The sequence below is a fragment of the Prionailurus viverrinus genome, chromosome C1 (genome assembly GCF_022837055.1).
Source record: "Prionailurus viverrinus isolate Anna chromosome C1, UM_Priviv_1.0, whole genome shotgun sequence".
Lineage (NCBI taxonomy): Eukaryota > Metazoa > Chordata > Mammalia > Carnivora > Felidae > Prionailurus > Prionailurus viverrinus.
The window spans coordinates 82,492,194-82,511,207 of record NC_062568.1 but is presented as its reverse complement, the minus strand read 5'-3'; the positions used below and the strand labels follow the sequence as shown (position 1 = coordinate 82,511,207).

Here is a 19,014-nt window from a genome sequence, read left to right as displayed (position 1 = left end):
ACCAGAACTTCTCAAAAGTTTGCCTGTGATCTAAATAAGATTTGACTGATGGTAGATATACCCAAACAGGTTTATAGTATATTTTGCCTTTGTGTCTGGAATTCTGCTTCCCTAACCCACTTTAGAAGCAGCAGCCAGAGGGGCTCTCCCTCACCTGAATGCTTAGCAGAAGCTAGCCATCAAAACCTTCCAGGAAGTGGCTGGCTAAAGGGTCCGAATTAGAGGCACCCTCCACAAAGAAGATCAAAAGTAACGCTCCACCAACACAGAGACACTGAGAAATGGTTGAATGTGTTCTAAATTAAACTGCCCTGGTGGTGAGCACAGATCTGCCAAAATCTTTCAATTAATCACTTTTACCTTCAGGGCAGAGTTAGGCTGAGAGTATTTCAATAGGTTTTTATTGAAACAGGGTTATTTCAGATATTAAACTATGTTGCACAAAGTAAAAATAATGTTATTTTTAAGTTGCTACCCTTGTTAAATAAAAGTTGGCAAGCATTCTTGGGGTCTGTATTGTGTCTGTGTATTTGTGTGTGTGTGTGGCTTTTTTCTGTGCCGTAAGCCTCATTGATTTAAAAAAGTGAACAGCAGTGAATTAGGTGGTAAACATATTCATACAATCATTTTCATTAATAATATGTTATAAATAATAGAAGAAAGGTTTTAAGAGTATAATTCTGTGCAACACAATTGAGATATTTTTTTTTCCTACATCTTCAGCAGTAAGTTAATTAGAATCACCTGCATTTCCTTGGGTGGACACCAAATGGATTGCAAACAAAAACAGATTAAAATAGCTGCTGGAGCTCATGGCATACAGATGACAAGATTCACAAAAAGGACAACGAGGCACTGAAAATGTTCGCTTTTCAAACAATTTTAGAGGAAATTTAGCTCTTGCAACTTCTCGGTAAAAGCTGCTTGTAAGTGTTTTGCTGAAAGACTAGAACAGCTTTGTTTCTGATCCCTTGATGAGTGAGAGAAATGTTTAAGAAAGATCACTTTACAGAGAGATTCAGGCTGAAATGCGATGACTGTGATTCAAGCCAAGCCAAAAATTACAGTTCAGAATGAAAGGGGAGGGACGCGGTTTGGGAATCCATTTTCCCACATTCCTGAATCTCAATCATCCCAGCCAATGTTTAAAAAAAAAAGTCCAATGGAAAACAATGAGGTCACTTTGTTTAGATGTTTTAAAAAATAGGGGTGGGGGATTGAAAAGAATGACAGCAAATATATGAATTTTAAATCAATATCTATTTCAAGTATAATGGGATTAAAGGCCAGACTTTATGTAACTACCATGACTTCATCACAAAAGGAGTCACTTTTCAGTGTTTTCTTCTTGTTTGTGTTGGTGAGCCTTTTATTGCATGCCTTTCACTTATGAAAGAGTTTGTTGCTAAAGTGTACATGTGCATAGTCTACAGATTATTCTTTTCTAAGCGCCAAACTTTCCTTAGGAGTGGCAACTTCAGGAAGCTGGGTTTCTTTCATTAAGCCTGCTACTCCTCTCCTGCTATGGTGGTCCCCCACTGCTATTTGGAACTCAGGTTATGCTATGTGAATTTGCTTGCAAACTACCAGATGATAATGGTTGACCAAATTAGACTGTTCATTCTTATGACTCCTATTTATTTTAATTTTTTTAATGTTGATTTATTTTTGAGAGAGACAGAGACAGAGTGTGAGCGAGGCAGAGGTAGAGAGAGAGGGAGACACAGAATCTGAAGCAGGTTCCAGGCTCCGAGCTGTCAGCACAGAGCCCAAAGTGGGGCTCAAACCCACCAGCTGCAAAATCATGACCTGAGCCAAAATCAGATGCTCAACCCAGCCACCCAGGCGCCCCATTCCTATTTATTTTAAAGAAACACTCTGAGCAAGTCACAATACCTATATATATATATATATATATATATATATATATATATGTATGTATATATATATATATATATATATATTCACATAGGCATGATCACAGCATAACATAACAAACATAAAAGAAACTCAGAGAATGAGATGAGATGAATCAAATACAACCTTCAACCTCAGTATCTTCTAGACACATGTAATTTTCCTTCAAGACAAGAGATCTCACTTAATGATAATCAGAATCATTGGCCGATATTTGTCTTCAAGACTAAGAAAAAAGAGAGAGAAATAAAAAAAAGAAAAAAGAAAAGAAAAAGAAAAGAAAAAAAATAGAAACATGTAAGACAATTTATCAAAGACTGTTTCTAGGTACCTTGCTTCCCACTTTGCAGAAATCATTTCAGTTCATTATCTTTTGTTTTGTCAAATCAAGATTTTAGGTTTCCTAGTGAAGTTTCACAGGCAAATTCAAGGTCTCTCTGAGATCCTTCTTACCTAAGATGCTTTCAGAGTGATTCTAAGATTTATATAATTCTATAACTCATATTTGTGTCTCCCATCCTTCAAGTTTCATATTATTAAGCTCAAGTTCTTAGCTGAGTTTAGGCAGATATGTAAGAGTCAATATGTAAGAAGTGTAAGAAATGAGGAACCACACAGGGGATGCCATCTTTAGACTATCATTTCATTTTACTCAGGTATTAAGCAGGGTATACAAATCACTTCTACCTGTATCACACTGGCCATGTTGTAACTTTTTTCCCTTTGGTTTTTATCCTTATTGGCCTATCAATTAGTAATCTGTACATTTAAAAAACATGATTTTAGGGGAGCCTGGGTGGTTCAGTCAGTTGAGCATCTGACTTCGGCTCAGGTCATGATCTCACAGCTCTGTGAGTTCAAGCCCCACATCAGGCTCTGTGCTGACGGCTCGGAGCCTGGAGCCTGCTTTGGATTTTGTGTCTCCCTCTCTCTCTGCCTCTAACCCACTCGCATTCTGTCTCTGTCTCTCTAAAAAATAAATAAACATTAAAAAAATCTTTTATTAAAAAATAAAATAAATAATAAAATAAAATAAAAATCATGATTTTAAAGGCAATTGGCCCAGTAGTAAGTCTAAATGGAATACGAGTTGAGTGAAATGTGTAGAGATTATATACAAAAATAAGCCTAATGCATTAAAAAAAATGATAGGAATTGGTAACCAGGATCTAGCCCTCAGTACTGATGTGAGTTTTCACAGGACTTTTTATATACTACTATCTACTTTTTTGGACTATAATGGCATAGGTAAGCACCTCTAATTATGAGACATTTAGTAAAATATTATGATCAGAACTAAGTATAAATGTAAGGGGAACATTCTTATAGCGAAAAAAGACAGTGCACATTGAGGAGGGACAGCTTTTGTGTTTCTGGTAACTCAGTGTGCTTCTCCTGTGTCCAATGTCCAACTTAAAAAGGACCGGAGAGATGGGAGGCTCATTCGATAAGCACCTTTGTTAGTGACCTCTTTTTACTCTAACATTTCTTTAAAAATTCTTGCAACAAATACTTTTTTCATAGACTGAAAGCAGAAAAATTCTCTTTTCCATATGAATCTAATATGAAATATCTTATAGATGAAAAACTCATTTCATTCAGACATACATAAGTCATTGAAAAAAGACTATTACCCAAATCAAGCAAACAAACATAGTGAAGGAAAATTGAAGATGATGTATAGAATTGCCAAATCACTATGTGGTACCCAGAAACTAATATAACATTTTATGTCAACTCTACTTCAATAATCAAAACTAAAACTAATTGAAGGTGTATATTTTGTTATGATATTAAAAAGAAAAACTTACTGTGACAATTGTCTTATAAGATTTTATAGCATAGATACAAGGAAGGTAGGATAAAATATCCAAATTAGATGAAAATGGAGAAGAAAGGGCTCATGAAACAAATGGAAGAAAAAAATGAAACAATCTCACTAATAAAAGGAACATTTGAGAAATCATAACTGATACCAGAACTTTTGTAAATACCAAAAACGGACAAGACTGAGAAAAATAAAAGGAAATGAGGGGTATACTTATCCTTAAAACTGTATTAACATATTTTCCCAATGTTAGAATTGGAGGCACATGAGTATTTTAAATATGCATAATGTAATCCCATGCCATTTATATACCATTTGCCCATAGACAAAATTATTATACAGCAGTATGTTCACAGTCTAATGAAACTTTTGTTTTTAGCATTAAAATGTCTATCTTTATGAAAAACAACAGAGGGCCCCATTCAAGGTGGCATACTGAAAAAACAGGTCTGATTCTCCCTCCTCAAAAACCCCCAATGAAATAATAGAAAAGATATTTTGAAAAAGAAAAAAAATATATAATAATGGTGCTGAAAACAGAAAAGGTGCCATAAGCCAGCCAGAAATAGAAATTCCAGGAAGACAGAAAGCAGATGGGATCAAATAAGTGGAGAAATTGGAGCAGAAGAAACACCATTCCCAGACATAATAATTAGGCACAGTTCTTTCCAGGGATGTCCTAGAGAATATCCAAACTTGGAGTTAACAAACAAAAAGAGGATAATAAATAAAGTAACTTGCTAAATATCAGATCTAATATCTGGGAGACCTGGGCCCCTCCCTTGGACCAAGGAATCACCTGCAGCAGCTGCTTCAGCCTGAGAACAAATTCTAGAAGGACAGAGGAGAAGATGCTGGCATCTGAGAAAGAAGGCAGTGGATAATAAGGTAACTCAGATCTTCTCTATATAAGAGAGTTAGAGAGCTTTGGCCAGGAGCAAAACAGTTAAAGTATTCCATATCCAAAATCAAGTCCTCCCTCTTTTGGTAATTGAAGAGCTGCTTGTCTATTATCTGCTCACCATGGCCACCATATATTCCGATTAATTTGCTCTTTCAGTCATGAGGATAATCTGATATTTGAACATCCATCTTAAAGTAGCTCTAGATAGAAAAGAGACAGTAGAGGGAAGGACATATCAAGAAAAAATAAAAGAAGCTTTTCTGATTGAAAGGGCCTAGATGTAGGCACATCTGAGTATTTTACTTCCACAAGTTTAAAGCAAAAGTCTTTAAAAACAAATCCTTAAAGAAAAAGCAACTGATCTATAAGGCATTAATGATCAATGTAATAAAAGACTTAACAGCAGAGATGCTACAAGATAATGAAATATTACTTTTTAAAGTTAGAAAATTAAAAGATTATGACGCCCAAATATTTAAATCAACAATTAATTATGAAACAGTCATTGAAATGGAAGAAATATGAAAATTTACTAATCACATACTTTTATGAAAAGAGAACTCTTAAAAATAAACCCAAAAGAGAATAACAGTGGAACACAAGAGAGGACCAGTAGTTGACTATGATCTTGAGCTGCACTGTCCAATATGGTACTTACAAAGTTACATTATTTAAAGTTAAGTACAAGCTAAGATAAAAGCAGAGAAGGAGGCAAAACATAAGAGGCTTAAATGCAGAGAACAAACTGAGAGTTGCTAGAGGGGAGAGGGTGGGGCAGTGGGTTAAATGGGTGACATGCATTAAGGAGGACACTTGTTGGGATGAGCACTGGGTGATATATGTAAGTGATGAATTACTGTGTTCTACTCCTAAAGCCTACACTGTATGTTAACTAATTTGAATTTAAATTAAAAATAAATAAATAAATAACAATAAATAAATAAATAAATAAATAAATAAATTTTAAAAAATTAAATTAAATTAAGTAGAATAGATATTTGGTTGCATTGACCACATTTCAAGCTCTCAGTAGTCAGCCAAATGTGGCCAGTGGCAACTGGCTTGAACAGGTAATATATAGAATAATTCCATCATCACTGAAACTCCTTTTGGGCAGTGCTTAATTTGAGGAAATGAAGGAACCTACAAAAGAAGAGAACACATCAGACTGTGACTTTTGGAAGAGCTCCTTTATGAAGCAAAATTTTAATGTTGAACCCAATCACCCTCCTTTTTTTTAATAGTAGTGGTTAATATTAAACATAAATAAGTCACAAAGTATTTATAAAGAATAAACTAAACTTAGAGAAAGTCAGCAGTAACACAAAGGATAAAACCAGAACTATGAGGGAGGTAAGGGAAAGAAAGAGGAAACACACGAAGTTTCTTATTTTTCTGTAGCTCAGAGGTAATTTGATTTAAGAATCAACTATTTCCCAAGGTAGTCATTCTTGAAGGATGGGCATCTCACAAGAAGTTATTAATAGTTAAATAAAGCCAACACAAAGCTGTGGCATCAATACCAGCCATTGAGACAGAGCAAAAATCAAACTTAGAGTTTGAGATTATAACCTATAACCTCAGTCTTTGAAATTAAAGTATGAGAACAGATAAGCTGGCGATAGAAGGTTGGAGACACTCAATTTAGAGGAGGAGGAATAGATCTGAATGGCACATACACTTCCCCTCATATTCAGCTCTGAACTCAAGCAGGACCTTCAGAAGGACCAAGAAAGAAATGGGCAGCTCTCTTCGGGGGGGCAGTCTGGGTGTTCCTGTGCTCATTGCTTTTTGCCAGAGGGAAAAGCCAGAAGACCAAAGAATTGTGAGAATGATTCTTCTTGTGGTAGCTCTGGCCTCCTAGGAATTAGGAAGTGCCATAAATCTCGGGAGAGGGGCCGTTTGTGCAAAATTCCCAGCCCACATTTCAGACTCCAGGGGTTCAGATGCATTTTGTTATGTTCCAGAAAAACAAGCAAGCTTTTGGGCCACACCTCTCAACCAGGCTCAAATTCTACATCTTCGTGGTTTGTCCATCATTCAAGCTACCAAGAATGCTACCTAATCCACAGTTTGCAACTATTTTTAACAGGCTCATCTGCATTGTTAAAAACTGCCTGTATTTTGGCAGATAAACCAGTCAACTCTGGAAACAGTGCTGGTCTCTTAGATTTCTTTTTGGAAAGTGTCTAAGATTTATAGTGGGAATTACTCATGACAGCTGCATTCTTTCCACTGGGTTTAGACCACCATTTGGTCTAATAACTCCTAATTGTGTGTCTATCCTAGTCTAAGCTTCCTAAGAGAAGGTGGGAGGTGGAGGAGAGAGACTTCTTAAAATTTCCTACAGCAATACCCAGTCATCTCTGTCAACGGTAAACACTGTTTTGAAACCTAAGAAGGTCAGTTGAAGATGAACAAATAAATGATATTTCAGTGAACATGGATTTCTTCAGAGAGTTTTTCATAACTGCCATTAATGCCAGTCTGATAAAAAAGTAAATAAAATAAAATGACTCAGCTTCACCATGTTTCCACAGTATTTTTATCATAACAAGCAAAGTTCTTGTCAGCATTCAGTCATGGCATTTTCTTGAAAGAAGTACCTTTGAAAGTGATTTTTCTCCAAACTTCACCAAAGCGCAGCATGGGTACCTTGAAGACATTGCTCATTTCAAAATCATACGAGGTCTAATTATATTTCCAAAATAAGTAGTTTCCAATCCAGCAAGGATAATGTGGTCATGAAAAGGATGTCCAAATCCACCAATTTACATTGGTTTGGTTTGGCATAACTTTCAAAGTTCTTGGAGCAAAAAGAGGATGGCACGTGAATCACTGCAATTTGGATAATATTCCCAGGACTTTGGGTTTGCCACTCTGTGAGGCATTCAGAGGGAAACTAATCAACTTCAAGACTGTACCTATGTAATTTATAACTGCTAAAATTCACTGATATGTTCCAGATTATTTTGCAAAATGTAATACCCTCCTTTTTAATATGTACTTTGTCATTTTCACTCTATTTATGTAATTTAAAAAGTATGATAGCAGGGGAGCATGAGCCATTTGAAGCAGGAGCCACTAATGTCAGAGACTGTTATCCTTCACAAGATATATGGTGTTGATATCTCTGACTCTAAAGGGCTTGGAAGTTGTGTCAAGTTAGATTCAAATTGCATCTAATATGTTTTGCTTTACTCCCTCTTACTTTCTGGTTTCTATCTTAAGCCACAAAGCAGTTTCTCTGCTATGACTTAGTTCTCCAACCACAGTGGTGGCACTGGTCTGAGTTATACTCCCTGTCTCCATCCTCAGCCCTCCCTCCTTTTATCCCAAAAGAAAATTGGGTTATTAATTTAGGATGAGGCTGCTTTGTTTAAACAGTATAGTGTTTTCCAATTGCCCAAGCGTAATGTATCCAACCCATACTGCTCTTTCAAATGTTTTTGATTACTGAACTCAAAAAAATATATATATAAGAAAAAAACTTCTACTAAAATATGAACACCAAGGGACGGTACTTCTTATGTTGTAACTTTAAATTTCTAGAAAAGGAAAAGAAAGTTTTGGATATTGGGGAACTTCAGTAATTGAAATTCAGTTATAACCCTAGACAACACGTGCATTTACAATAGCATATAAAATAATTAGAAAAGAAGTAGAAATGTGCTTCATTTTATACCTTGAATAAAGACATATGCATATTAAAGTAAGACTTATGTAAGGTTCTTATTTGAATTAAAAGTTTGTGCATTCAAGCAATACCGACCTCTGATTAAGGTCCAAAACAAAAATTAATTTAAAAAAGAAATATATAGTAAATTTTCTCATTTTTATTGTAATAGATGTTAAGTGACATTTCACCATGAATCATCATTTTAAGTAGAGCTAATAGGACTGATTCTTTAAAAAGCATGTGAAGTTTTCTCTCTTGGGGAATGTACATCTGCATGTTGCCTCAATGTTTCTATTTTCCAAAATATTCTTCTTCTCAAATTCTTTTAGAGAAACTGATCACTCATGGGCAAATACTAGACCGCTTTCATTTGGTGAAATTTTGTCTGCTTGTGGTGGCCAGCAAGATGGCATTATTCACCATTCATGGTTTTGAATGACCTTTATCTAGTTCCCAAATCCAAAACTACTACCAAAGGCCCTTAACTTGCTCCCAGAGACATTTTCCTACAGACAATATGGAACCACTGAAGGTGATTTTAAAGAAGAATTCCAAAATATTTTCCCCAATGGCTACATGTTCAGAAAAAATTAAATATACCCCGAGAGGGAATACTTTAAAGGACACATTGCTTGAATGTGTAAGTTGTAATATTTTTTAAATTTATCACATTCTTTAAGATTTTATAGGTTAAATTTAAATACTAAACACCATCTAATGAAAAAGCAAGAAAAGTAATGGTTAATAAATTATGAAGTTCTGAGTATATACGTATAAACCGAAGACCAATATGGTCAAATACTAACACTAGGAATTAAATATTAGAAAATTTTTAATTAACATTACTGTCACATTTCAGTTGTCAAATGCACATTGTACTTAAAAGCAAACAAACTAGAGTAACTTTTGATTAATGGAGCTATTTTGTGCACCAGAAAGAAATAATATATGTGATTTTGATCGATGGAGGGGTCTTAAACATTCATACATACTAATAGATGTCCAACTTCATCGTAATTCCTCATAAATTCATAATTCTCAGGAAGGGACACAGATTCAAGAATTTATTATTAGATTATTCTAGAATTACAACACTTAAACCAATTAATACATTTGCTAACAGCTATTTCATTTTATTGATATTACTCCAAATTGCTCTATAGTTGATTACATGCAAGGGCAAAAATCGTGAAGATGAATAGGTGGGCAGAGAGGATTTGTAGGGGAGTGAAAATACTCTGTACGATACTATAATGATGGATATATGTCATTATCCGTATTCCAACCCACAGAATATACAAGACCAGAATGAATCATAGTGCAATGATAAACATTGATTATGATGTATCAGTGAAGGCTCCTCAGTGGTAACAAATGTACCATTCTAGTGGAGGTTGCTGATAATTGGGGAAGCTATGGGTCTATGAAGAACTGGAACCATATGGGAAATCTCTGTACCTTACCTTCAATTTTGCTATAAACTTGAAACTGCTCTAGAAAAATAAAGCCTTCAGAGGTACTGGGGTGGCTCAGTTGGTTAAGCGTATGACTCTTGGTTTTGGCTCAGGTCATGATCTCACAGTTCGTGAGTTTAAACCCTACATCGGGCTCTGCACTGATAGTGAGGAACCCACTTGGAATTCTCTCTCTGCCCCTCCTCGCGCTGCCTTTCTCTCAAAATAAATAAATAAAATAAAACCTAAAAAAATAAGAAAAATAAAATCTTAAAAGTAGTGAATAATGGTTTTGAATTATACCATCAGTACCAGCATTGCAGGGCTCATGGGTGGTTCAGTGGGTTAGGCGTCCAACTTCAGCTCAGGTCATCATCTCCTGGTTTGTAAGTTCAAGCCCCACGTCAGGCTCTGTGCTGACAGCTCGGAGCCTGGAGCCTGCTACAGATTCTGGGTCTCCCTCTCTCTCTGACCCTCTCCCACTCTTGCTCTGTCTCTCTCTCTTACTCTCAAAAATAAATTTTAAAATGTAAAAAAAATTTTTTTAAATACCAGTGTTGCAAGTTATGTTATTCTATCTTAAACTACTGATGAAATATTATGCACAATGGCAGAAATGCCCCTACTATAAAAGAGATTATTTCATGTCAGTAAAGAGCTTTACAAAGCCCTTATTTATGTTATGACAATAATTTCTACCAATTTATTTAATACTTATGATTGTGAATTACAGTATTTAATCATGGTGCTATGCCATTTCCCTAGAGAAATAGGGAGATGGGTGGTAACCTCATCCCTGGCCTCTCTGAGAGCCTGGACACATCAATAAATATACATTCTTGACATTAAAGTTATGTTATCAATATTCCTTAAGGAGTGTAATAGTGTTTTGGTAAGTGTTTCTCTTTCTATTTTCCTGTTTCCTCATTTTTCGATAACTTGGTCATGGAAATAACTAGATGCCATAAATAGATGTGTGGAAAACAAGTGGTTGATTATCCAAATCCACGGCCAGGATAAGTTATTTTGAATTATAGACGACCAGTTTTAAAACAATCTGAAACTAATTTCACCATTTTGTCGAAAATTTTTTTCTTTATTTTCCCTACATAACAGAACACTCCCTTTACCTATAATACACTAGAGATTATCAGGCTAATGATACATCTGGAATCAGATTTTCATTCTGTAGTTTCAAATAATCAGACCAATGCACCTTACGTTATAGCGATTTAAGAAAAAGAGAATGGAATGGGATAGGATAGGATAGGATTAATAGAATAGAATGGAATAGAATAGAATAGAATAGAATAGAATAGAATAGAATAGACTGGAGGGAGGGAAGGAGAAAGAGGAAGGGAGACTTCACAAATGCCTTGGGTTATTTTCTGTTCAAAAAAGAGCAATAATGTATATGTAAAGGTTCTTCTCCTGTCCACCACTAGTTTAATTCGTGCCTTTTCCTGGGGAATGAACCTTAACTACAGTGTAAAATCCAATGCTACCTATTGGTCTTCTATGATTCAACTAGACTTAAATTTGTTGATGATTAACTATGACTGAATTTTATGATTAGTTGGTTGAAATTAAACTATTAAGATTGCTTGGTGTAGAACAAAAATTTGTTTTCTCTCTGAGGAAGGGATATTTCGTGTTGATTTACTATTTCCTTCCTTCTCACATTTATTAATTTTTTTCTTTTATCCTTTCAGTTCTTTTATGGACAAATATAAAACATGCCCTTTTATTTTCAGGTCTAGATGTTGATGGAATATACCGAGTTAGTGGCAATCTGGCAACAATACAGAAGTTAAGATTTATTGTCAACCAAGGTAAGTGATTTCTTCACTTCATTTTTCTCAGTAGTTTCATCTCTAACGATATTTCAGACTGTGCTGTATGTATTATGAATCTATAATGATAAACACTTTGAAGAGAACAAGAGAAAGTTGAGTAAGCAATTGTCACCAGAGAAATAAAAGATAGCCCGCTTACTTGGAGATTAATAGACAGAAAAACCAACTAACAGTTTACGTGAAATGAATAATTAGTGGAAAATGGCAAACTAAAAATTAAAAAAAAGAATAATAAAAGGGCAAAATAAAGAAAAATAACCTAGCTTTGAAAAATGCTACTGGCATATAATAAACACTTAATCCATGTGGATAAGTATTTGAATAAATGAATGATGGGAACATCAAAGTCACAATCATAGACGTTAGAAAAATATGTAATAGGTAAGTAAAAGAATTAAAAATTAGGAAATAGATGTATCATCAAAGAATTACAAATGGAAACAATAATGAGATACTACTAAACGCCTATCAGGATGGCCAAAGGCTAAAACACTGGTAACACCAAGTGCTGACAAGGGTGTGGAATCCCCATTCATTGCTAGTTGAAATGCAAAATGATACAGATACTTGGAAAGACAGTTTGGTAGGCTCTTAGGAAAATGTATTTATACCATACTATCCAGCAATCGTGCTCCTTGGTATTGACCCAAAAGAGTTCATAACTTGTGTTCACACAAAAGCCTGTTCACAAATATTTCCAACAGCTTTAGTCATAATTGATAAAACTTGAAAGCAGCCAAGATGTCCATCAATAGGTGAATGGGTAAACAAACTATGGTACATTCATATAATGGAATACTTTTTGGTGATAAGATGAAATGAGCTATCAAGTCATGAAAAGACTTGGAGGACCTTTAAATGCATATTGCTAAATGAAACAAGCCATTTTGCAAAGGCAGTCTACTGTACTACCCCAACTATATGACATTCTGGAAAAGGCGAAACTGTGGAGACCATAAATATCAGTGGTAGCAAAGGATGTAGACAGAGGGAGGGATGACTCATTGAACACAGGGGAGTTTTCAGGCCATGAAACAATTGTGTCTGATATTATAATGGCAGATACATGTCAGTATATATTTGTCAAATCTATATAATATACAACATTAAGAGTGAACCTGAATCTATAGACTGTACTTAATAAGAATGTATCAATATTGGTTCATCAATTGTAACAGATGTACCACACTAATGCAAATGTTAATAATAAAGGAATTGTGTGTTGGGGTGGAGGGTAGATGGGTATATGGGAATTCTATATATCCCACTCAGATTTTCTGTAAACCTGAAACTTCTTTTAGAAAAAGCTATGAATTCTAAAAAATACAAATAAAAATAGGAAATGTTACAGGAAACAAGCAGACCCAAACATCGTTAAGTTGGTTAAGAACAGAAAAACTGGTCAAAAAATCTCTATACATCTTAAAAGTTAGGATTTGAATCATCTTTGTCTCTTCCCCCATTAACCAATAGTAGCCCTAGGGTGTGCATAAGGGAGGTCTTAATTAACACATGTTGAATAATGTTTGTGTATATGTGTGTGTTGCAAATAGGAGAAGTATTAATACAGAGAAGCATTAAATCCTCCAACAGTGTAATTTGGGTTGAACCGCCCTTTTAAGAGTTGAATGCAATAGTTCTGGCCAGTGGACACATGATTCTTATTTCTGAGAATCTTTGTAACTGAGAATCTCCTCAGCTCTGTTTGCTCACTAATGTGAACCTTTGTGTTTCACAATTACTCTCCTTCTGGGGGGGGGGAGGGTAAAAAACCCCAGAAACAGAACTAAGCTTTACCTCATTTATTCATAGTGGCCCCATTGGACTGAACCAGAATGCCCCCTCTGTGAGTAAAAATTGGATAAAAAAGCCCTAGCCTCATTTTCGTTCCTGCTTATAACCAGCTAAAATCATTCTTTTAATATATTTCATACTGAAGCCATATCCTGATTGGGATTCTAGACAGCTGGGCAACACATTTCTTCTACAAAGAAGAAATCTCAAAACAGAAGCCATGCTAGAAACAAACACTAGTTGCATTTCCTGCCTTTAAAAAAAAATTATGCTCAGCAGTTTGAAAAGGCAAAAAAAAAATCTGCAATGAAAATATGAAATCTGTCCATCTCATCTTTTGCAATCCAGACTTCAGCGTCCTCTGAGGCTGTGTAGCTGCTCATGTTTCCATGAGAGTTGACAATGTAAAGCTGGACAGAGGCCTGAGTTGGTATCTGGTAGCACAGAATTGTCAGTAAACTGTCTCCCTGGTTTATAGCACTGTCACAATGCAGCATGCTCAACACAAATTATGCTACATTAGGACCTTTGATACTGGCGATTTCATCCAAGTTGTGTTGTGGAGGTTTTTGAATTAGATGATAAAAGAATGCATATACCGGTCTGCCTCAAAATTTTGTTAATCAGATTATCCTTTGAATGAAATCTCTGGAGTGACCCCATAACTTTGGTGCTAACGTCAGACCTTCCCATCTATATGCACACTGATCTCTGACAGCAGAGCTGACTTAGAAGAGAATCAGTGCTGGGTACAAAGAGGCTGACTATGTACATTGTAGCCTCCTTTCTGTGTGTGTATGTGTGTGTGTGTGTGTGTGTGTGTGTGTGTGTGTGTGCATGTGTGTGTGTTTTGTGTGTGTGAGAGAGAGAGAGAGAGACAGAGACAGAGAGAGAGAGCGCAAGGAAATAAAGTGGCAATGAGTGATAGATAATTCCATGCAAAGCATAAAGCGGTATGTGAAAGCAATGCATTCTTTTGTATTCAAAGATGGAACATACATGATTTTGGCATAGTCTCATTGTATCAACACCTTTCATTTCCTCCATGTTCACATTCCACAATGTTTCTTATTTAGATGGTTCTAAATATACATTTTAAAAAATGAACAAGTCCTACCCACCATTAGGCTAGACAAATGAAAACTGATTTGGGGGATTTTCAAGAACAGTTCAATTGCAATTTATGTATTTCACTAACTTTCGTGAATGCTATAATCATCAGCAATTCTAAATACACCAGTTGAATGATTCAATTTGTTTTGGTTTTCTGTTTGACTCACTAAATCAGTAGGAATTGGATACCCTCATTATACTTCCAGATCAGATGGCATACAAGTTAAATTCAAAGTGATCGCTTTTGAAAAGCATGTTCTAATTATAACTAGTAATGTTGATAATAATAATAATTATTATTATTATAAAAGTAGCTAACATATTTTCATAATTTATTATATGCCAGGCACTGTAGTAAAGTGCTTTACTTATACCATTTAACTTAGTCCTTTCTACCATCCCACAGAATAGGAATTATTATTGTTCCCATTTTAAAGGTGAGGAAACTGAGGTTCAGAGACGTCAAATAATATCCTAAGGTCATAGTTCAAGTAAGTGAAGGAGGTGGGACTAGATCCCTGGTCCCTATGACTCGGAGCCTATGCTGAAAACCACTACTGCCATTGAGCATTTCACGTTCATTAATTGTTGATTATCTTCTTATAAAAGCGGATATCAGTCTTCATGCTACACGTCCTTGTTACTGACTTTCTGTTTACACCTGCTTTCCAGTATTTGTAAGTGACAGGTACTGCCATAGGACTTTGACTAAAATAGTTCAAGAAAGAAGGGTGCCTGGGTGATTCATTCAGTTGAGACTCTGACTCTTAATTCCAGCTTAGGTCACAATCTTGTAGTTCGTGGGATCAAGCCCCGTCCAGGGCTCTGCACTGAAACAAGGGGCCTGGTTGAGATTCTCTCCCTCTCAATCTCTCTCTCTCTCTCTTTCTCTCTCTTGCCTCCCCCACTTGTGCCCTCTCTCTCTCTCTCTCTCTCTCTCTCTCTCTCTCAAAATAAACAAATAAACATTAAAAAAATAAATAGTTCAAGAAAGAAAAATGTCTAGGAAATTGCTGAACATCACAGTTATGAAGAAGCCTGGCATTGCCATTCTCTGTAGGGCTTTACATATCTGTGTTTGGACCAAGAAGCTACTTTAATCCAATATTCTGATGTTGCCTTCAGCAGTCATTGAGAACTCTCAATTTACTGGGCCATCGGTGCATGAATAAGCAGTGCTCTGCCTCGTTTGTTGTATTTGGTGACAGCTTTCAATGACATTTTGCTGATGCAACTCTTACACTCTATGAGAGCATCCCCCAAAGAAAACTGGTCCATGACCTTAGATGTCAGCCTGTCACCAGCCTGTGACACTGTGTTGATTCTTCAGAATGATCTATAACCTGATGGTTTTCTTACATGGGGGTACTTTTGCAAAGGACCGACTTCAGCATTAAGAATGCTGCATAACTGACTTGAGAACTTTTGAAAGTGGGTCTTGGAAATCTCACTTGGTTGCATCCCCTCCTCCTGACATCAACATTCTGGTTTAAGCCGCCCATCTAGGCTGATTTCCCAAACTCCAAATTCAGCTCAGACGCTCTTTGGTACTACTTAGATATTCTCTTTCACTCTCTAAAAAAAGGGACAAGAAAGACTGGCATCCTTTTTGGAAAATATTGACTATGAAGCTTCCCAAGCCCATGAGCCAATGGGAGAACCACGAAGCACTGGGGGAAGAACTGAGTGGGAATTTTCCAGACTGGTGTTTCTTAGTACCCAGTAACAAATATTCTCTCTAACCATTTCTTTGAACTGGAGGAAGTTGCTTCCCACCAGGATTTTAGACATGTTTTCCATATATAGGAAAAAAATTTAAAGGAAGAATCTTAGGGACACCCTCCTTCACTTTTTCACACCCAGAGGAACAAAATATATAAATGCCATAAATCTACGTGGCCAAGAATCTTAATTGGGTGTGTGGGTGTGTGTATGTGTGTGTGTGTGCATATGATTGTGCGTGTGTGTTGTTTCAAATGGGAGACAGGTTTTTTTTTTCCCATTAATTTACAGTCTTGCACTTTGCATATCTTTATTCACCCAGATCTTATTGGCATAATAATCCAAATTAAACATTGGCTTAAAGAGATGAATTTGCTTATTTTGAACATGCTAAGAATAAGCTCCATTGAAAATAAACTATTAGAGAAACAATTTCATGTTACCAACTATATCTAAACTACTTTTATATAGATGTGTACCACAATGCCAAGCAAAGCATTAAGTTTAGAGCTACCCCGTGCTTTTCATATTATTTGCAGCATCAAAAATTGAATAAAAGAGGAAACAGAGAAAGGAAGTGAACAATTGGCAGTTCTGTTCTTATAAAATGGCCCTTGTATCAAGTCCATTCACTTTTCTAGTAAGTGCGTTTAGATTGCCCTCTTATTATTTTTAAAACGAGGTATTTCCTTAAGCCTGCTTTGCTCTGACTGCCAACCACAGCAGCAACAAAACAAACTGTTACTTGCTTTATCCCATTCTGTAGGGTGGTTTTTCGGTAAGTCAAATCATTGATATTGCACCTTTCTGGCCTCCATGTGACAAGATTATCTTTAACAATGATTTATTTTTCCCATTAAAGCTGAAAAGATCACTTGATCATAAAAGGGCTAGTCCCTAACATCGTTCAGGGCTTTGGAAACTTTCTTAGACCTCATTTTTCAGCTACATTGAAGTCTGGGAGCTCAAAGACTGTTGATGGCAAAGCTTGTATTGCTTTCTAGCTGCTTAAAAAATGTACTGTCATTAGTAAATAATGCTGAACAGAAGTAAAAACAGTAAGCTCTTCCCATTAATGTATATTTATATAGTCTTTAGTCTTTACACAATATTATGTTTTAAAAGATGTTATTTTTAAATAATCTCTACACCCAGTGTGAGGCTTGAACTCACAATTGCAAATCAAGAGTCACATGCTCTCCCAACTGAGTTAGGCACCCTAGTTTTTACACAATATTCTAATAACAACTTTATGAATACTTCTAGTATCTAAAATACACAAATTCTGGCTACTTATTTTAAAGCAAAATTATATCATCCATTTATAATGAGTTATATTTTATTATTTATTACCTGCCAAGCAATAACGAGCTGACCTAATGCTGTGGTGAGATAGAAGCAGAGACCAGCCAGTGGACAGAGAGCACCCGGTGAACATCAGTGGAACTGCTGCCTCTTGCTTCTGAGCTATTTGTTAGTCTAATGGAAACAGTTTTAACCCCTTTGAATCTCAAACTCTTCACTTCCAAAATGGGAATAATAAGGAAAACGCAAGGGCTTTAAAAGCTCTGAATCAGCCAAGTGACATTCAGTGCTAACTTTAAGATGTTAGATGAAATCAGATCACTGCAACTTAGTTTTCTTAGGACAGTTATGATACTAAATATTAATAATCAAGTATGGTTTGGGACTTCCACCTGATTGGATTTTCTTTGATGGCATTAAGAGTCTTTTTCTAGGAAGAAATATCAAGTAGGGAACAGCTTTGGAGACTCCCTGCCATCCAATGATTTGTCTCACTAGCCAGATTCATAGGACTTTTGGGTTCCTTGACACAAAAGAGAAATTTAGTTTTATTTTATCAATAGGCTCTGGGAATCACCAGATTCCAAAAGCATAGCTTCAGATTCATGGGAGAGGTGAGTGAAGTCTACCAAAATTTTAGTTCTTAATTCTAATTATGGTTTTGCCATGTAGATTTGGCAATTGACGCCAGAAATTAAATCAGTCAGAGGTATGTAACTACCAATATCCGAGGATATTTACAAAAATCGGTCATCATAAATCATCATCATCACCAACAGAATTAAGTAGTAAAAATTAAAAACCAGTGGGGAAACACACCAAGCTTACTTCTGCTCTTAACTATACTTGATATCACCGGTTGCTGACACTGACTGTATTTCAGAATTGTATTAGTTTTCTACTGCTGCGTAACAATATTAATACCAACTTAGCTGCTTATAGCAGCACACATTTATTATCTCTCAGTTTGTGTGGGTCAGAAGTCTGGTCATGGATTAGCTGAATCCCCATAAAGTTACTCTCAAGACGTTGGCCAGGGATGGGTCCTCACCCTGGAGGCTCAACTGGGGACAGGTGGACTTTCCAATCTCACATGATTATTAGGATTTAGTTCCTTGTGGTTTGTTGGAATTAAGACCTCAACATTACTGGCTGTTGACCAAAGGCCTTGTGGACCTCTCCATAGGCCATCACACAGCATGACAGCTTGTTTCATTGAAGCAGCAAAGGAGAGGCTAGTAGCTAAAGCAAAAGTTATAATCCTATGTAACATAATCATGAAGGTTATATATATCCCATCACCTTTGGTGCCTTCTGATAGAATCAAGTCACAGTTCCTATCCATACCCTAGGGGAGGGGATTACACAAGACATAAACACAAGGATCAGGGGATAATTGAGGGTCATATAAAGTTTTTCTACCCCAAGAATCAAGTAGGGAG

The 19,014-nt window shown here is 36.0% G+C and overlaps 1 protein-coding gene across 2 annotated transcripts in view; it reads left to right on the top strand.

The window, feature by feature from the left end:
• ARHGAP15 (Rho GTPase activating protein 15) overlaps positions 1 to 19,014 on the top strand; it is a 639,654-nt gene that overhangs the window by 428,943 nt on the left and 191,697 nt on the right. For both annotated transcript variants that reach the window (XM_047872568.1, XM_047872569.1), the window contains one exon: positions 11,537 to 11,614. In XM_047872568.1, the coding sequence (XP_047728524.1) occupies positions 11,537 to 11,614 (78 nt within the window). The remainder of the gene's footprint in view (positions 1 to 11,536; positions 11,615 to 19,014) is intronic.